This window comes from Ursus americanus, chromosome 18 (genome assembly GCF_024610735.1).
Source record: "Ursus americanus isolate L20-20 chromosome 18, mUrsAme1.1.p, whole genome shotgun sequence".
Classification (NCBI taxonomy): Eukaryota; Metazoa; Chordata; class Mammalia; order Carnivora; family Ursidae; genus Ursus; species Ursus americanus.
The window spans coordinates 12,149,025-12,170,268 of NC_142144.1; the positions used below are offsets into that span (position 1 = coordinate 12,149,025).

The following is a 21,244-nucleotide window of genomic DNA, read 5'->3' on the forward strand; positions in this document are numbered from 1 at the left end:
TATCAGAAAGAACGAGTTCTCAACATTTGCTGCAACATGGACGGCACTGGAGGAGATAATGCTAAGTGAAATAAGTCAAGCAGAGAAAGACAATTATATGATTTCTCTCATCTATGGAACATAAGAACTAGGAAGATCGGTAGGGGAAGAAAGGGATAAAGAAAGGGGGGTTAATCAGAAGGGGGAATGAAGTATGAGAGACTATGGACTCTGAGAAACAAACTGAGGGCTTCAGAGAGGAGGATGGTGGGGGAATGGGATAAGCTGGTGATGGATAGTAAGGAGGGCACATATTGCATGGTGCACTGGGTGTTATACGCAACTAATGAATCATCGTACTTTACATCAAAAACCAGGGATGTAGTGTATGGTGACTAACATAATATAATAAAAAAACATTAAAAAAAATAAATAAAGTTGCCCAAGTAAATGGCTATAGGTACCACTGGGGAAAGACAGGGAGAATCATCATGGGTATACTCCCTGTAGTGTTGCATGGCTCTTCCTTCTTGAGATATGGCCTCTCCATCAGTCAGTGGATTCTGGGACTGATAAGTGGCTCAGGTCTAAAAACCAAGCAGGGACTAGAATGTTTTATTGAGTATACTCAGTCTCCTCATAAATCCTTGATTTCCTTTGTTCATAGAAATGAAGCAATACCTCTTACTGGTTGCTGATCTATTTTCCCCCAGAAACTCCGTCTCCATAATTCTTCCCTGTGAGGATTCCTTGACTGGCACCCTGACCTCACCATTTGTGAAGATTAATTTTCTGTCTCAAGGTGGCTAGGCTACAGTACCCAGTTATCTAACCAAATTCAAATTTAGATGTTGCTATGGAGGTATTTTGTAGATATGACTGACATCTACAATCAGTTGAGTTTAAGTAAAGGAATATAATTTAAGTAAATAAAGTAAAATATTTTATAAAGGAAAAATACATAAGTAAAATGGAATAATGTTAAGTAAAGGAGATTACTCTTATATAATCAGTTGAAGACCTTAGGAATATAGGCAAAAACTGAGGTTTCCTGGAGAAGAGACTCTGCCTTTAGACTGCCTGAGTTTCCAGCCTACAGATCTGTCTTACTTTTTATTAGTTTCCAAGGTAGAATTTAGTGATTCATCAGTTGCATATAACACCCAATGCTCATTACATCAAGTGCCCTCCTTAATGTGCTTCACCCAATTATCCCTTCCCCCCACCTGCCTCCCCTCTAGCAACACTCAGTTTGTTTCCTAGAGTTCAGCATCTCTTACAGTTTGTCTCCCTCCCAATTTTCATCTTATTTTATTTTTCCTTCCATACCCTTATGTTCATCTGTTTTGTTTGTTTGTTTGTTTGTTTTTAAAAGATTTATTTATTTGACAGAGAGAGAGAGTAAGAGTGAGAGAGAGAGAGAGAATAAGCGGGGGAGAGGCAGGCAGAGAGAGAGGGAGAAGCTGGCTCCCCACTAGGCAAGGAGCCTGATGCGGGGCTCTATCCCAGGACCATGGGATCATGACTTGAGCCAAAGGTGGACGCTTAACTGACTGAGCCACCCAGGTGCCCCATCTGTTTTGTTTCTTAAATTCTACATGATTGAAATAATCTGATATTTGTCTTTTTTGGACTGACTTATTTCACTTAGCATAATACCCTCTAGTTCCATCCACATCATTGCAAATGGCAAGATTTCATTCTTTTTGATGACTGAGTAATATTCCATTGTCTACATATACAATATCTTCTTTATCCAGTCATCTGTTGATGGACATCTCCGTTTGGCTATTGTGGACATTGCTGCTCTAAACATTGGGGTGCATGTGCCCTTTCAAATCACTATGTTTATATCATTTGGATAAATACCTAGTAGTGCAATTTTAAAATTTTGAGGAATGGGGGTGCCTGGGTGGCACAGCGGTTAAGCGTCTGCCTTCGGCTCAGGGCGTGATCCCGGCGTTATGGGATCGAGCCCCACATCAGGCTCCTCCGCTAGGAGCCTGTTTCTTCCTCTCCCACTCCCCCTGCTTGTGTTCCCTCTCTCGCTGGCTATCTCTATCTCTGTCGAATAAATAAATTAAAAAAAAAATAAATAAATAAATAAAATAAAATTTTGAGGAATGTCCATACTGTTTTCCAGAGTGGCTATACCAGTTTGCATTCCCACCAACAGTGTTCTTTCTTTTAGGGTGAATTTCTCCGTCTTGTCATTATATCCAGAAAAGAATAGAACAATGAGAGAGAAAAGACAATAACAACAATGACACACACACACAAAAAAACCGCACACACACACACACACACACACACACACACACACAGAAGAAAATAAAAACAACACAAATAAGAAAACATCAAAGAAGAAACAAAACAAAACAGAAAACTGGATGCTGGGTATATTTTGGTCTGACTATTAAAAGAAACTAGATCCCAAAACAGGAAAGAAAGGTAAGTATATATGTATTCTATAGATATAATATATATGTATAACATATACATATACATATATATGTAGTATATATGTAGCATCCCAGATTCAAGTCTCCACACCTTCTACCTTCCAAAAAGTGGTCACTTTTCTATTTGTAGAATTGCAGCACTTATTTTTCTCAGATCTCTGATTGATTTTGGAGGTGTTCAGAATGATTTGATAACTACCTAGCTGAATTCCAGGGACTGGATGAACTTAGGGTCTTCTACTCCTCCACCATCTTAATTCTTCCCCTTTGCATAAGCCATTTCTTTTTTTTCTTTTTATTATAATAATATTTTTATTATATTATGTTTGTCACCATACAGTACATCCTTGGTTTTTGATGTAATGTTCCATGATTCATTAGTTACATATAACACCCAGTGCACCATGCAATACATGTCCTCCTTACTACCCATCACCAGCTATCCCATTCCCCCACCCCCTCCCCTCTGAAGCCCTCAGTTTGTTTCCCAGAGTCCATAGTCTCTCATGCTTCATTCCGCCCTTTCTTTATCCCTTTCTTCTCCTACCGATCTTCCTAGTTCTTATGTTCCATAGATGAGAGAAATCATATGATAATTGTCTTTCTCTGCTTGACTTATTTCACTTAGCATTATCTCCTCCAGTCCCATCCATGTGGATGCAAATGTTGGGTAATCGTTCTTTCTGATGGCTGAGTAATATTCCATTGTATATATGGACCACATCTTCTTAATCCAGTCATCTGTTGAAGGGCATTTCGGCTCCTTCCACGATTTAGCTATTGTGGACAGTGATGCCTTGAACATTGGGGTGCATGTGGCCCTTCTCTTCACTATGTCTGTATCTTTGGGGTAAATACCCAGTAGTGCAATTGCTGGATCGTAGGGTAGCTCAATTTTTAACTTTTTAAGGGACCTCCACACTGTTTTCCAGAGTGGCTGTACCAACTTGCATTCCCACCAACAATGTAGGAGGGATCCCCTTTCTCCACATCCTCTCCAACAATTGTTGTTTCTTGCCTTGTCAGTTTTTGCCATTGTAACTGGCATAAGGTGGTATCTCAGTGTGGTTTTGATTTGAATTTCCCTGATGGCTAATGATTTTGAACATTTTTTCATGTGTCTGTTAGCCATTTGTATGTCTTCATTGGAAAAGTGTCTGTTCATATCTTCTGCCCATTTTATGATTTGTTTATTTGTTTCTCGTGTATTGAGTTTGAGAAGTTCTTTGTAGATCTTGGATACCAGTCTTTTATCTGTAGCATCATTTGCAAATATATTCTCCCATTCCGTGGGCTGCCTCTTAGTTTTTTTGACTGTTTCCTTGGCTGTGCAGAAGCTTTTTATCTTGATGAAGTCCCACAAGTTTATTTTATCTTTTGTTTCTCTTGCCTTTGGAGATGTGTCATGAAAAAGGTTGTTGTGGCCGATGTCGTAGAGGTTGTTGCCTATGTTGTCCTTCAGGATTTTGATGGATTCCTGTCTCACATTGAGGTCTTTCATCCATTTGGAGTTTATCTTTGTGTATGGCGTGAGAGAGTGGTCAAGTTTCATTCTTTTGCATGTAGCTGTCCAATTTTCCCAGCACCATTTATTGAAGAGACTGTCTTTTTTCCACTGGATGTTTTTTCCTGCTTTATCAAAGATTAGTTGCCCAAAGAGCTGAGGGTCCATTTCTGGGTTCTCTATTCTGTTCCATTGGTCTATGTGTCTGTTTTTGTGCCAGTACCATGCTGTCTTTGTGATCACAGCTTTGTAGTACGACTTAAAATCTGGCATTATGATGCCCCTAGCTTTGTTTTTCCTTTTCAACAGTTCCTTGGCGATTCGGGGCCCTTTCTGGTTCCACACAAATTTAAGGGCTGTTTGTTCCAGTTCTTTGAAAAATGTCATTGGTATTTTGATCGGAATAGCATTGAAAGTGTAGATTGTTCTGGGTAGCATGGACATTTTAACTATTCTAATTCTTCCGATCCATGAGCATGGAATATTTTTCCATCTTTTTGTGTCTTCTTCAATGTCTTTCAAGAGTGATTTGTAGTTTCTAGAACATAGATCCTTTACATCTCTGGTTAAGTTAATTCCAAGATAACGTATGGTTTTTGGTGCTATTGTAAATGGGATGGATTCCCTAATTTCTCTTTCTTCATTCTCCTTGTTCGTGTATAGAAATGCAATTGATTTCTGAGCATTGATTTTGTATCCCGCCACATTACTGAATTGCTCTATAACTTCTAGTAGTTTGGAGGTGGATTCTTTTGGGTTTTCCATACAGAGTATCATGTCATCTGTGAAGAGAGACAGTTTGACTTCTTCTTCGCCTATTTGGATACCTTTTATCCCTTTTTGTTGTCTGATTGCTGTTGCAAGGACTTCTTTGTTCAGGTTTCAAAATACAAATATGAAATGCTTCAAAATTCCTGAAGACCTGGATTGAATGGAATCAGAGTACCAAGTGTCCCAGAGCATCTTAAATATTCAGGACAGGGATCCTCTTCTTTCTGGTCTTCTTTGTTCCAGCTGATGAATGTAACTAAGATATCTCTGGCATTCCCTTCAGATCTTTCCTTGGCTTGGCTTTGCAGTCCTTTGTTGATCTCTTAGGCTCCTGATCTGGAATCCTTCTCTCTCACTCTCTCACTCTTGCTCTCACTCTTGCTCTCATTTCCCCTTTCACTCCCTAAACTGATTTTTAACCTCAGTTTAGCAAGCTCATCTTTGCTTCTGTATTTATTATTCTTGACCATTAACTCTGATTTCAGTTAATCCCAACACAAAGTTTGTCAAGAAGAATCTGAACTCTTCCTGTCCTCCTCCCAAATTAAGGACATCTGCAGTGCCTTCTTCTCAGTAACCAGGGTAGCAGTAAGAAGAGAAACTTGAGACAAACAGTTGCAGGCTAGCAGTTCCTGCCTTTGGAATATTTTCTCCATCATGATCAGGCCAGCTCTTACTTGTTGACAGACACAGTAGATGAAGAAGGAGTGGAGGTAAGTAAAGGAATCTTAGCACTCTGGGATGACAGGGGTTGCCCAAAGGTTCAGAAAGCATCTCATTGCTGTCTCTAGAATCTACAGAGTTTTCTGAGGCTTTAGACAGGATGAAGGATGAGAAACCCTTTTAGGGAAAGGAAGAACCAAAGGATAGAACAAGAGATATTAGCACAGGCCCTTGGGTAGAGATTTGGACCCTTTTTAGAGGATTTCTGATATTAACCTATTGGTAGTATAGACTGAGGGACCTCTATAGGAATAGTCTGATCAAGGCATTGTATACCAACAGAGATAATGAAACAGGTGCAGCTCTTCCCTAAAATAAATCACAGTGTCTTTGAGATCCCCAATGGAAATGAAAGAACTAACCCACTAAAGGCAGGATCTGAATGTCAGGAAGGTATGGGGCTGTCTGCTGGTCTGCATCACCCTCCTCTTGACAAGATACACAGTCAGGTGGATCTTAAGAGAGTCTCCTGCCTCCAGGACTGGGAATTAGAATGTACCCAATCAGAGAGCCTAACCTTTATGAGGCATCACATTCCCCATCGAGAGAGAGAGAGAGAGAGAGAGAGAGAGTAGAGGAGAAAATAGCTTGTGGCTTTCTCATCTCTCGGAGTAAGTTACATAGCTCTGAGATGTGTTCCTCAATTAGTGTAGGGTTCAGGGGTAGATAAATATGTGATGGTTCTAAGTTATTGCTCTTGCTAAAGTTTGAAGTATTAACTTCAAAATATAAACAATGCTTCAATATATCCTTTATTGATCTGGAGGTTAGTTTTTCTTTAGGTGTGGACTCTGAATAGAGATTGGGAATAGGAACTACTTAGATCCATAAGATATTGATGACAAAGATATTGATGACAAAAAGTCATGGAAAATGGGGAAGGCAGCCAGCTGAACAGAAAGAGCAGTAGTCCGAGAGCCTGGATACTCTGGTTTTCCCTCTAAGGAGCAGTGTTAACTTTTTCAATCACTTAATTTTTCTAAAACTTGAACAATTAGTTGAACTAAAGGAAGTTTTCTTAATCCCTGTTGAGCATCAAAATACCTGAGAAGGATTTAGTTTTCATTCTAGTTTTTTAAATACAGGCACTCAGATTATATCATAGAGAATTTAACTCAGTAGGTCTGAAGATTCTGTACTTTTAGCAAGCATCTCACAGACTAATGTTTGGCAACCTCTGGACCAGATGATGCTGTAGGTCATTCTAGTTCCTAAACTTCATTGTTCTTCTATAAAAGACAAGTACCAAAGATAGGAAAGGCAAGTGAGGCTAAAGTTATGAAACTATAAAATTTTGAGAGATTAGTGTTTGATGATAGAAAATCACTGTCTGTTTTGATTGATGAAGTCTCTGGTATCCAATGCTATGAGTTGGAATTCTGTCTCAAATATTTGTGGGTCCCTCTGCAAGTTATTCCGTTTTCTTCTCTATACAATTGTAAGAATAATAATCTCTGCTTTCTGGTGTTGTTTAAGGGTTAAAGGAGATGATCTGTATGAAGTGCTTAGAACAGGGGCTGATAAATGTAATAAGTGGCTGGTAACTGTTAGCTATGGGATGATGCTGATGCTGATGACAACTCAAAACACAGGAGGGCAAATACAGAACTCCATATTTCCTATTTTGAAAGAAATGATAGGAAATAAAGGAACATGAGTTCTTTATATGCCCTTCACTCTAAAATGAGGTATTGTGAGGGTTTAAAAATTTTTTGTATGAATTTTGTGGCCACCAAGAGAATGTAAAATTCAGCTCACCTCAGTCTACTCATGTACTGTGCAATGCAATGATAAAACTGATAGGGGCGGTAGACTTGGTCCAAGGCTTGGTAATGCCAGAGCTGAACATGCCTAGAGCCTCCTTGGAAGAGTACCTTCTGTATAAAAGATTGACCAGAGGAAAAGAGAAAAGAAAGGAAGAATCTATGAGATTCCTAAGGAAGAGGAAGGAAATAGGGTCAAATTAGAGGTGAAGTCAGATTAGGGAAGATAATGAAGTTAAAGTGAGATTTGGAAGTTCAAAGATTTGGGAGTCCTTACATGTAGAGTTCTTTTTTTTTCTCTTATAATATTTTTTTAATTTTATGTTAGTCACCATACAGTACATCCCTGGTTCTCGATGTAAAGTTCGATGATTCATTAGCTGCGTATAACACCCAGTGCACCACGCAGTACATGCCCTCCTTACTACTCATCACCAGCCTGTCCCATTCCCCCACCCCCTCCCCTCTGAAGCCCTCAGTTTGTTTCCCAGAGTCCATAGTCTCTCATGCTTCATTCTGCCCTTTCTTTATCCCTTTCTTCTCCTACCGATCTTCCTAGTTCTTATGTTCTATAGATGAGAGAAACCATATAATAATTGTCTTTCTCTGCTTGACTTATTTCACTTAGCATTATCTCCTCCAGTGCCGTCCATGTTGCAGCAAATGTTGAGAAATCGTTCTTTTTGATAGCTGAGTAATATTCCATTGTATATATGGACCACATCTTCTTTTTTGTTTTTTTTTTTTTAAATGATTTTTTATTATATTATGTTAGTCACCATACAGTACATCCCCGGTTTCCGATGTAAGGCTCGATGATTCATTAGTTGTGTATAACACCCAGTGCACCATGCAATACGTGCCCTCCTTACTACCCATCACCGGTCTATCCCATTCCCCCACCCCCCTCCCCTCTGAAGTCCTCAGTTTGTTTCTCATAGTCCATAGTCTCTCATGTTTCATTCCCCCTTCTGATTACCCCCCCTTTCTTTATCCCTTTCTTCCCCTACCGATCATCCTAGTTCTTATATTCCATAGATGAGAGAAATCATATGATAGTTGTCTTTCTCTGCTTGACTTATTTCACTTAGCATTATCTCCTCCAGTGCTGTCCATGTTGTAGCAAATGTTGAGAACTCGTTCTTTCTGATAGCTGAGTAATATTCCATTGTATATATGGACCACAACTTCTTAATCCAGTCATCTGTTGAAGGGCATCTCGGCTCCTTCCACAATTTAGCTATTGTGGACATTGCTGCTATGAACATTGGGGTGCATATGGCCCTTCTCTTCACTATGTCTGTATCTTTAGGGTAAATACCCAGTAGTGCAATGGCTGAATCATAGGGTAGCTCAATTTTTAACTTTTTAAGAGACCTCCACACTGTTTTCCAGAGTGGCTGTACCAACTTGCATTCCCACCAACAATGTAGGAGGGATCCCCTTTCTCCACATTCTCTCCAACAATTGTTTGCAGATGACATGATACTCTATGTGGAAAACCCAAAAGAATCCACTCCTAAACTACTAGAAGTTATAGAGCAATTCAGTAATGTGGCGGGATACAAAATCAATGCTCAGAAATCAGTTGCATTTCTATACACGAACAATGAGACTGAAGAAAGAGAAATTAGGGAATCCATCCCATTTACAATAGCACCAAAAATCATACGTTATCTTGGAATTAACTTAACCAGAGACGTAAGGGATCTTTATTCTAGAAACTACAAATCACTCTTGAAAGACATTGAAGAAGACACAAAAAGATGGAAAAATATTCCATGCTCATGGATCAGGAGAATTAACATAGTTAAAATGCCCATGCTACCCAAAGCAATCTACACTTACATGTAGAGTTCTAGAAGAAATCTAGCATCTAACTGTCCTCCCTAGCTTTCAGATGCTGCAGAGTCATGGAAAACCAATCCAGTATCTCTGAATTTTTCCTCCGAGGAATATCTGAGTCACCAGAGCAAGAGCAGTTACTGTTTGGAATTTTCCTGTGTATGTATCTTGTCACCTTGACTGGGAATGTGCTCATCATCCTGGCCATCAGCTCAGACCCACACCTCCACACCCCCATGTACTTCTTTCTGGCCAACCTATCTTTTGTTGACATAGGCTTAACATCTTCCACAGTTACCAAGATGCTGGCAAATGTTCAGACTCAGCATCACACCATCTCCTATGCTGGTTGCCTCACACAAATGTATTTCTTTCTGATGTTTGGTGATCTGGACAGCTTCTTCTTGGCCGTATTGGCATATGACCGTTATGTGGCCATTTGCCACCCTCTCCAATACTCCATGGTCATGAGCCCCCAAGTCTGTACCCTGCTGCTTGCATTATGCTGGGTCCTCACCCACATTGTTGCCCTGACTCACACCCTCCTCATGGCTCGGCTGTCCTTTTGTGTTGCTGGGGAAATAGCTCGCTTTTTCTATGACATAACTCCTGTCCTGAAGCTGTCATGTTCTGACACCCATATCAACGAGTTGATGGTTTTTGCCTTAGGGGGCACAGTATTCATCGTCCCTTTTATCTGCGTTGTCATCTCTTACATCCACGTTGTATTAGCCATCCTGAGGGTCCGAACTCCTGGTGGTGGGGGGGGAGCAAGGCCTTTTCCACCTGTAGTTCCCATCTCTGTGTCGTCTGTGTGTTCTATGGGACGCTCTTCAGTGCTTACCTGCACCCTGCCTCTGTTGCCTCTGAAGAGAAGGACATTGCCACAGCTGCAGTGTACACTGTGGTGACCCCCATGTTGAACCCATTTATCTATAGCCTAAGGAACAAGGACATGAAGGGGGCCCTTAAGAGGCTCCTCAGTCGCAGGAGAATTTTATCCTCTTATATATAATGATCGCAACTTTTAATGAAAAGCCGTAGGTTTGGAGTCAGACAAACTTGGCTTCAGTTTTGGGTCTGCCCCATACTAGCCATCAGATTGCAGTTCCGTTACCTAACCTCTCTGAGTCTTAGTCTTCTCATCTCTAAAATGGAGATAGTAATCTTTATTTAATAAGGTGACTGGAAGATTTGATGAACTGAGATAAACTATGAAGTGCATTTCATATAGTGACTAATAATAGTAGATTTTCAATATATGAAAGCTTAATATTACTGATTTCACTCTTCATCTCTACCAGACACCTGCTACGTGCTGGGAGCTGTTAGAAGTGTGAGGGGTACAGCATGGGACGAGACACAGTCCCTGCTTTCATAACACTTTCATTCTAGATTATTAATTTGCCAATCATAAATAATGGTGGGGGCTGTCTTGTTTGTAACACTAAGGGGAGGTTAAGACAAAATAAGTAAGGATGGTGGTTACATTCTGGGAGAGGCAGGATAGATAAAGTGTTTCCCCATCAGAAGACTGAAGTTCAAACCTGAGATTTCTGTGCTGGTTACCCCACTTCCTGTGAGACATTTTACCAGGAAGGGTGAGTTCCTTGTGCTGCCTCTTTCCCTTACTGGTCAGAAATGTCCGATGCCAGCATCGTTTTTATGACTAATAAGCGTGAACACAGTAACCATCTTTCTTTATTTGGCTCAGGTTTGCCTTTAGATCTAAAAGAGGCACCTGTCACATAAATTAGTTGCAGAGATGGAGAAAATTATTTTTATAGGCATATAAGTTTTCTTCTGCCTCCAAGAATCTTAGAAATATTTAAGATATGATTTTTTAAAGATTTTATTTATTTACTTGACAGAGAGAGATACAGTGAGAGAGGAACACAAGCAGGGGGAGTGGGAGAGGAAGAAGCAGGCTCCCAGCGGAGGAGCCCGATGCGGGGCTCGATCCCAGGACTCTGGGATCACGCCCTGAGCCAAAGGCAGATGCTTAACGACTGAGCCACCCAGGCGCCCCTTAAGATATGATTCTTAACAAATAAAGGCCATATCATTTAAATTCTTTACATCTCCCTGGTATAACCAAGTATCTACCAGCTGCCTAAATACCCCTCCCCATTGCAGTTTGTTTCTCAGACTCAACCTATCTTAAAGTGTTTCATGATTCCTTTCTTTCTTTCAGCAAATAATTTTTGAGCATCTTTCACACAATCAAACTGTCTCAGCCTTCCACGATTGGTGAGCACAGATGTGAATCCTGTCAAGCAGCATGCCATATCTTAGTACTTGAGGATTCCATTTGTTTGAGGACCTGAACTGGGACTTCTGTTTTCCTCTCTAGATTTCCTTTTCAGATATTCTCTGTAGGAATCCTTGGTGGAGCCAGGTGGGCATTCTCACATAATCAGGGCTGAAGCTGGTGGCCACCCTGAAGTCCTTCTCTTCTGGTTTCCTTAGTCTGCAACTCTCTTCTTTCTATTGACATTTATTGTTCTATAGACTATGGGCCACTGAAGGCCTAGCTTTCTTCTGTCCTTTGAACTGGCAAGAAAATGTCCTCTAACTTCTCATGATCAGTTCTTTCAGGAGAGGGTTCCTTGGCAGAGTTCTAAGCTCCTGATGACACAGCTTGTGGACATGAGGGAGGCTGAGGTGTGAGATTACTGGATACAGCCCCACACTATCCTGCCATATATGTCCCCTCAGTATCCTGAACCTGCTACACAAACTGGCCCAATTAGCCCCACCTTCTGGTTTCTCTAGATGGTGCTTTTTCTAGATGGACTTCTAGTTTCTTTCTCTATTCTGACCCTCAGGGATCTTAATCCACTGACAGTGCAGATATGTTTGGACCCTGTTTTGGGCTTTCCCACAGGCCCCAAACAAACTAGGAGATGAGACTGCATGTCCATTTTGGTTTCCCCAATACCATTTGTGGCAGTCAGCAATTAGGTCAGCACAGAGTGTACAAAGATCCACCAGGAGATTCTGTTACCTATCACTGTTCAGTAGTCTAACATTCTTAGATTCTACCCAGCCAGAGTAGTTACCACTGTATTCAGAGTTCCAAATTTATTCTTCTCTTGATACATCCTAGTACACCCACCCCAATCCCTATGTTCAAACTTCTATTCCTTTAAGGTCACCCATTTAAATAGAGTTAATATGATGTTGACAATAAAATAATTCACAATAGGGTACAAATTATTTATAAATCTTTGCGTTTAGGTAGTGTAATGTGAGTAGGATGTGCTTTTAATTGGGATAGAATTGGGGGTAGTGATGAAGAGCTTTCTAATTTGCCCATTTATGGCATTTGCCTTCTTCTTGCTTGAAGACTTTTTTTAAAAAGCAGGTGGTTAGAAACTTGTTTCCTCACTTCTAATGAATCATCGAACCTTGCATCAGAAACCAGGGATGTACTGTATGGTGACTAACATAATGTAATTAAAAAAAACATTAAAATAAATAAATAAATAAATAAATAAATAAATAAATAAATAAATAAAGACTTTAAAACCTGATCAAAATTATTCAAAGGTCTAGCCTTCCATTATGTTCTTAAATACCAGTTCACAAGACCAGAAATCCAGAACAATCTATTCTACCACCTACTTCCCATTAATTACAAAGACCAGTCTGGTGTACTTTTGATGATATTCTTTTGTCTCTCCCCATGCCATTGTCTTCATTCAGACACACATCATCTGTGACCTGGATGTACAATGACCTTCTAATCGAGCTCTCTGTCTCTAGGCTTTCCAATTCATTGCCAACCCATCTGGCACGTTGGTTACCTGAATAATCTTTCTTTTTTTTTTTAAGATTTTATTTATTTGACAGAGAGAGAGACAGCCAGTGAGAGAGGGAACACAAGCAGGGCAGTGGGAGAGGAAGAAGCAGGCTCCCAGCAGAGGAGCCTGATGTGGGGCTCTATCCCAGAATGCCGGGATCACGCCCTGAGCCAAAGGCAGACGCTTAACGACTGAGCCACCCAGGCGCCCCATGACTAATCTTTCTAAGATACAAACATACTCCAGATTTAATCCCTAGTGCATCCCACCCCCAGCCAATGGCATCCAGTCACTTGCAAGGCAATGTTTAGAGCCCCCAACAGGGCATCCTAAGCCCTTCAGCATATAGTCCTTGTCTGCCTGTCTAGATTCATTTCTTGAGTCGCCCTCAACTCATACACACATATGCTTTAGCGACACCCACGTTTTTACATTTCCCTGAACTTACTATGCTATTCAATGCCCTCATTCACTCTGTTCCCTCTGCCAAGACTGCCATTTCTTGGGACACCTAGGTGGCTCAGTTGGTTAAGCATCTGACTCTTGATTTTAGCTCAGGTCATGATCTTGGGGTTGTGGGGTCGGGCTCCATGCTGGGCATGGAGCCTGCTTAAGATTCTCCCTCTCCCTTTGCCCCTCCTCCCCACACTAAAAAAAAAAAAAAAGACTGCCATTTCTCTCATTATGTATCATAACCCTTCAACAACCAGCTACAGAACTGCCTCCCCTATAAAGCTTTCGGTGATATCCAGTCAGCGTTAACTATATCCTCCCTGTGTTACTACCATTTATTATATTTAGGTCATTGTCTCTAAGCCCATTTCCCTCAACTGAAAAATGCAGATAATAATGCACATGCTTCATAAGATTATTATGAGCATTAAAAGAGATAAAACTTTTAAGACCATGCCTAAAACAGAAATCATATACAATAAGCACAATTATTATTAGTAGTATTATATTAAAGCACTTTTTAATACTCCTGTATATTTTTAGTTCACCTATCTCTACACTACTAAAATGTTCCCTTCTTTCATATGGAGGTGTGTCTTTATCCACCTCTATATGACCAGGTCTAGACACACTGACATAGATAAGGTAACTTTCTAAATAGCTAATGAATGACAGAACCTATATGATAAGGAAAGTCTCACTATTTTTCTAGTATTTACTCTAATTATCCTTAATGACAAATAAATTAAAATTTGTATATACTTGAGTCCCCTCCTGATTTCATTTATAACTTCTTTCTGAAAGAAACTTTCTTGGATTCAAGGGCAATAATCAATGCAACACTTGTGATTTTTTCCTTTAAAAGCTAAGTGATTCTAATTCTTTTAAAAATTTATTTATTTGACAGAGAAAGAGAGCACAAGCAGGGGAAGTGGGAGAGGGAGAAGCAGGCTCCCTGCTGAAGGCAGACACTTAACCAACTGAGCCACTCAGGCACCCCAATTCTAGTTCTTTCTTTAGTAGATCCTCTCATACACTTTCCATCTATAACAAAATATATATAAATCGTATATGTATTATGTATATTTATTATATATGTATAATGTATATATATAAATAAGATATATATACAACTTCAACTCTGACGTGTAAATTTTAAGGATAAAAATCTTATTTTGACATACATATGATATCGATATATATGCTATCCATATCATATATCAATATATATCATATGTATTGATATAATATATATATTATAATATAATGTGTGGTGTGTGTGTGTGTTTGATGAACTTGGGGAAGGGAAGGAAAAATAAAATAAGGTGAAAACAGAGAGCGGGCAAACCATGAGACTCTTAACTATAGGGAACAAACAGGGTTGCTGGAGGGGAGGTGGGTGGAGGGATGGGGTAATTGGGTGATGGGCATTAAGGAGGGCACTTGGTATAATGAGCACTGGGTGTTATATGCAACTGATGAATCACTATACTCTACCTCTGAAACTAAGAATATACTATATGTTAATTAGTTAGATTTCAATTAAGAAAGGAAAAAATGAAAAAAAGAACTAATGGTAACTTTAACTTTTGAGAAGGTATAAAAATTGGTCAGTTGAAATGTCAATAATTACTAATTTCTGAAAGTATTTGTAAACTTGTGATTACATCACACATTCACATTTTTCAAAAATGTAGCAAACTTTGTTCTAAACCCAATGGGATACTTTATTGGGGAAGATCATGAGACAGCTCAGATATGGCTGAGGGGAAATGCACCAAATAAAGCACATACTTCAAAAGTGATTCCCAGAAGTTCTATATACATATCCAAATCAATGTGGCACATACCAGTTTGCTTTGGGCTGTCTACAACCAAGGAAAACCAATCTAGCAGGATAGGTATTGCTAGAACACTTCCCACTAGGCAAGTGGACTTGACATTTCTTGAGAAAAGTCCATTTAGAGCAATGTCACCAGCCCATGGCTAAAAATATGAATGACAGCATTACCTACCCCCCAGGATGGGTCTGATAGGGCTAGGCAGATGGTCAGGGATCCAAACAAAGAACTGCAGTGCAAACAGAAAAACTGAGGCAAGTAATCAAGTGTGTGTCTGGGCCAACCAAGTCAAGCTTTCTCTAGACCAGCAAGAATAGTTCCAGCCCTATTCAGGTTTTGTTTTGGCTCTGGTTGAGGCTGAGTCTGCAGACAAAGTGACTCCATGACTGTAGTTTAATCAGGCAGGGTGAAGGTGGGGGCATTCCCTGGCCTTACACAAGGAAAGCTAGGATGTTAAACAGAGGCTTCATCAGCTCCCAGGTCAAGGGCCACTCTTGAAGTTATTATTGAACAAGTAGAGAGTAAGATAGTCTGTTGATCTGTCTTTCTTCACCTACCCACCCACAAATTCACTCATCCATTACTCCTTAGTCATTTGGTTCTAGCTCAAGCCAGAGAAGATGTGCTGCTGCATCCTAGGACAGCTGATTGCCTTTGAACTAGGGATATAATCTATATGCTGTGCTCTGACAATCACCATAATTCAGGAGTATCTGTGCAACTTCTGCCCCAAAATTCATCTCTGATGCACAAGGAGAGAAAACTAATATTCATTATTTTTGGTTGGTTTTAAGGCTAAGCCAAATTTAGTATTTTATTTATTTCAAATAAAAAAACATTAGATATTTTATAATTCTTCTGTTTACACAGAAGAAGAAATTGAGGTTCAGAGGAAATAAGTAAATTGCCTGAGGCCACACACTTTGGTAGATACAATTGAGATCTGTCTTTCCCAAATACTCTTCTGTTTTAACTGCGTGGTGCTGAATCTCACAAGTATTTGTGGGTTTTTTTTTGTTTTTTAAGATTTTATTTATTTATTTGACAGAGAGAGAGACAGTGAGAGAGGGAACACAAGCAGGGGGAGTGGGAGAGGGAGAAGCAGGGTTCCTGCCGACCAGGGAGCCCAATGCGGGACTTGATCCCAGGACCCTGGGATCACTACCTGAGCTGAAGGCAGACGCTTCACCAACTGAGCCACCCAGGTGCCCCTGAATCTCACAAGTATTTGTGATCCTGTTTATCCTTAACTAAGTACAGCCTGAGGAAAGAGAACTATGTGGTCCTTCACTGAATGCTGAAGAACATTGATTACTTGGGCTCATAATACAAACCTGGGTCACTAAGCTGAGTAGAAATGATTTTCAGGGAGATAGATAAGAGATTGAATGAGAAAGTCACAAAATTCAGTGGGGGCAACAGAAGACTCTAGGCTATGGATGCCTTCTTTGTCTATCTCATTTCCCATCCGGATTGAGGCTATCTCTTGATTGAAAATCACACATGCATATTGCATGGTGCACTGGGTGTTATATGCAAGTAATGAATCATGGAACTTTACATCAAAAACTAGGGATGTACTGTATGGTGACTAACATAATAAAAAATGTTATTAAAAAATAAATAAAATAAAAAATAATAAAAAAACAGAAAATCACACATGCAGTCAGAAAGCTTCATAGATAACTGGTCTGATAGTGAACTGCTGACCGAAGTTCACCGTAGTTTGTTAAGAGTAACCAATGTTCCTAAAATCCAGAAGCCTCAAGTTCCTAAGTGGAGCCGCTGAACTCATAACAGTGGATAGTATCCTGGAGCTGTAAAGGGCAGCATACTCTTTCTTTTCCTGATCCACCATCAGCAGCACCACCACCAACAAATAGGAGAAGAACACAGGATAAGAGGTGAGGAAAGGAAAAGAGATACCTTTCACATTCCCAATTCTGCAAATTTTCTATGCCAAGGGAGCCCTGTTAGTATCTTCCAAGGTTCTTAAAAACTCATAACTTCCCAATATCACCCAATCCCCCCCCCAGTTCCTGGCCTCCACCATCATATTATCTGCCTCTATGAATTAGACTATTTTATGTTCCACATAAAAATGAGATCATGCAGGATTTGTCTTTCTGAGTCTGACTTATTTCACCTGGCATATTGTACAAAGTTTCAGTTATGCAAGATGAACAAGTTTTTGAGACCTCATGTACAGCAAGATGACTATAGATAACAATACTGTGTTGTATTCTTCATGTTTGCTAGGAGAATGGGTCTTAAATTAAATCTCTTCACCACACACACAAGAATAAAATAAAATGATAACTGTGTAGAGGTGATAGATAGATATATTAGCTTGATTGTGGTGATCATTTCACAACATGTACCTAGCAAAACATCAAGTTGTACACTATACACATAGAAATAGACACAACAATAGACAAAATGAAGAGACAGAGAAATGTGTCCCAAATGAAAGAGCGGAACAAAATCAGAGCAAGAGACCTAAACAAAATGGAGATAAATAATATGTCTGATCGAGAACATAAAGTAATGCTCATAAAGATCCTTGCTAGACTTGAGAAAAGAGTGGACCTCTTTGAGACCCTCCACCAAGAGATAGGAGATGTAAAAAAGAACCAATTAGAGTTATTGGACTCACTAAATGGAAATAAAAATAGACCACCTGGAATAAATAGTGAACAAGAGGAAGTAGAAGAATGGATCAGCCACCCAGAGGACAGAATAATGGAAAGTAATCAACCTGAGCAGATGAGGGGGGGCGGAAATACACAAAATGAGAATAGACCCAGGGAACTCAGTGACACTGTCAAGCATACAGTTGCATGATAGGGATCCCAGAAGGAGAAGAGTGAGAAAAGGGGGCAGAAGATTTGTCTGAAGAAATAATAGCTGAAAACTTCCTGAAACTGGGGAAGGAAAGAGAAATCCAGATCCAGGAGGCACAGAGAGCCCCTAACAAAACCAACCCGAAGAGGTTTGCACCAAGACACAAAGTAAATAAGATGGCCAAAAGTAGTGATAAAGAGAGAATTTTAAAAGCAGCCAGAGAAAGGAAAGCAGTGACATACAAGGGAAACCCCATATGGCTATCAGTGGGTTTTTCAGCAGAAACTCTGCAGGCCAGAAGGGAGCGGCATGATAAATTCCAGCTGCTAAAAGGAAAAAAATCTATAGCCAAGAATACTCTATCCAGCAAGGCTTTCATTTAGAATAGAAGGAGAGAGAGAATTTCCCAGAAAAACAGAAGTTAAAAGCAAAACTAGCACGTCCCTGTCACACACAATGCCATCGGCCTGTGGGTCCCAAATCCAGAGTCCAGCTGCCCTCCTGCCTGAGCCAGCCACCTGCTCAATGCCAAATCAACGTGCCTTCACCTCAGTTTGACAAGGGCTCAAACTGGCACTCTTCCCCTCAAATTCCAGCCCCTGTGCTCAAGTTTGTGCACAAAAGTAGGCATAATTATAACAGCAGAATGAAGCAACACAAACAGTGACACTATTCATGTGAAATATATAATGGATAAAAGGAGTGTGCTAGGCTGAGAACATCTCCAACAAGCACATCAAAAAATGGCACGTATTGCATGGTGCACTGGGTGTTATATGCAACTAATGTATCATGGAACTTTACATCAAAAACTAGGGATGTACTGTATGGTGACTAACAATATAAAAAATATTATTATAAAAAATAAAAACAAAAACAAAAAACAAAAAACAATACATATAGCATGATTCTGGTTAGCAAAAGAAACAAACCCGGGAAAAATAAAACAAGACGAAGTCCGAGAGGGAGATAGACCCTAAGAGACTCTTAAGCATAGGAAACAAACTGAGGGTTGCTGGAGGGGAGGGAGCTGTGGGGATGGGGTAACTGGGTGATGGGCATTAAGGGGGGCACTTGATGGAATGAGCAGTGGGTATTATATGCAACTGATGAATCAGTGGACTCTACCTCTGAAACTAATAATACACTATATGTTAATTAATTGGTTTTAAATTTAAAAAAGGAAACCACCACCCCCCAAAATTTAAATTGTACACTTTAAATACATATAACATTTATATGTCAATTATACCTCAATAAAGCTATTTAAGAAAAGAACTAATAAATGCCCAGGAAATAGGAGAGACATACATTCTATTAGCTATGTGATATTACAATCTAATAAACAAGAGCAATAATCAGTACTATGAACTCAGAATTCACAATTCATACTAAAGAATTGGTAGGAAAAGAGACAATAACTGTAACAGAATGTAATTGAAGTTATCAAATATTTACTGAGCACTTACTCCATGCTAGGCTCAAGATTAGGGGTCTAGCATCTGGAGACACATGAATACACATGTCTGTTATAAAGATGAGCAGATGTCACTGACATAAGACCATTGCCCTGTTGAAGAGTTTCTCCAGGGCCCCCTTCATGTCTCTGTTCCTTAGGCTGTAAATGAAAGGGTTAAGCAATGGAGTGACCACTGTGTACATCACAGAGGTAATTATGTTCTTGTCACTGGAACTGCTGGATAAAGGGAAAAAATAAAGCCCAATGACTGCCCCATAATACAAAGATACCACAGAGAGGTGGGAGCCACATGTGGACAAGGCTTTGAAGATCCCCCTGGCAGATGGAACCTTCAGAATGGTGGCTCCAATGTGGCCATAAGAAATCAAGATGCATGTTAGTGGGAGGGTAATGACTACCACTCCTGCTGTGAAAATGACCAGCTCATTAAGTGATGTGTCTGAGCAGGAGAGCTTGAGAAGGACACCAAGGTCACAGAAGAAATGGGGGACAGCGTTGTCAACACAAAAGGACAGCTGGGCCAAGAGGAGGGTGTGAGACAGGGCACTGGCACAGGAGAGTATCCAGGATACAGCTACTAGCAAGATACACACCCCCTCTCTCATGATGGTGGTGTAGCGGAGAGGGTGACAGATAGCCACATATCGATCATATGCCATTGAGGTGAGAAGGAAATTGTCCAGATCAGTAAAAAATATGAAAAAATACGTCTGTGTTACACACCCTGCATAGGGGATGGATTGATCTTGAAAGTGCATGTTTATCAGCATCTTGGGGACTGTGACGGATGAAAAGGAGACGTCCGTGAGGGCCAAGTGGCTAAGGAAGAAGTACATGGGAGTGTGGAGGCGAGAGTCCAGCCTGATGAGCAGGATGATGAGTAGGTTCCCCAGCACTGTGGTCAGGTACATGCCCAGGAACAGGGAGAAGAACACACTGTGCTGCTCTGGCCGGATGGGGAGCCCCAGGAGGAGGAATTCGGACACGCTGCTCTGGTTCTCCAGCCTCATGCTCCTCTTGTTAAGGAGAGAGCCTCATGTCTGAGTGCTGTGTGGTGTATTAGAAAAGCAATGCAATTAGAAATAGATTCACATTCTGGCAATACCACTTCATGTTTGTGTGTTCTGGGTAAGTGACTCAGTTTGAGTCTCAATTTTCTTATCTCCAAATTGGAGATATGACTATAAGCCTCAGTCATGAGAAAATTGTGATTAGTAATAAGATAACATTAGTGAAGCACCACTGCAGATAGTTGGCACAAATCAGTGTTAGTTTCCTGCCCTCTGTTTCATTTCTCCCTCTTGACGGCTCACTCCCCTCAACAGGCAGATTTTGAGCAGGGTTCAGGTGCCATAAAGCCACTTCATTATAGGATTATGACCTGATGTAGGCAAAGGTCATATACAGCAATGATGAGAGCATTGATGAAGTTGGGAATACAGGCGGAGTCCAACCACATCCTGCCTGGTAGAGAATGACACCTCCGACAGCCCACTGTTCTGGACTTCTCCCACTTTCTCTCCATTCTGTCTGGTTTCCCTCATGCTTTATAAATAGGATTACTCCTTCCTAAACTAGTAAACTTATCTAGTCTATGGGATTTGGAATTTTAATAAAAATCCCTTGGATAAAACTTGATCATACCTCTTTTTTTCTGCATAAACCTCTTGTAAAGATCACATATGGACTATCACTCCACCACATCCAGCCTTCTGGTCAATAATACTTCAACCACGGCTTACTGATAACTAATATTTGACAGTAAGACTGTGT

General features: G+C 40.2%; 2 protein-coding genes across 2 annotated transcripts; one reads left to right on the top strand and one right to left on the bottom strand.

Annotated features, from left to right (window-relative positions):
* The first annotated feature begins 9,115 nt into the window (after window positions 1-9,115).
* Window positions 9,116-10,062, top strand: LOC123788070 (olfactory receptor 1N1). The gene is given in 2 exon segments (XM_045791156.1): window positions 9,116-9,814; window positions 9,817-10,062. Coding segments are annotated over 2 exon segments (945 nt in total).
* A 9,477-nt stretch (window positions 10,063-19,539) lies between these two features.
* Window positions 19,540-20,481, bottom strand: LOC123788098 (olfactory receptor 1J4-like). Its single transcript, XM_045791185.2, has one exon. It carries the CDS (start codon window positions 20,479-20,481, stop codon window positions 19,540-19,542), a length of 942 nt encoding a protein of 313 aa, XP_045647141.2.
* Window positions 20,482-21,244: the final 763 nt, after the last annotated feature.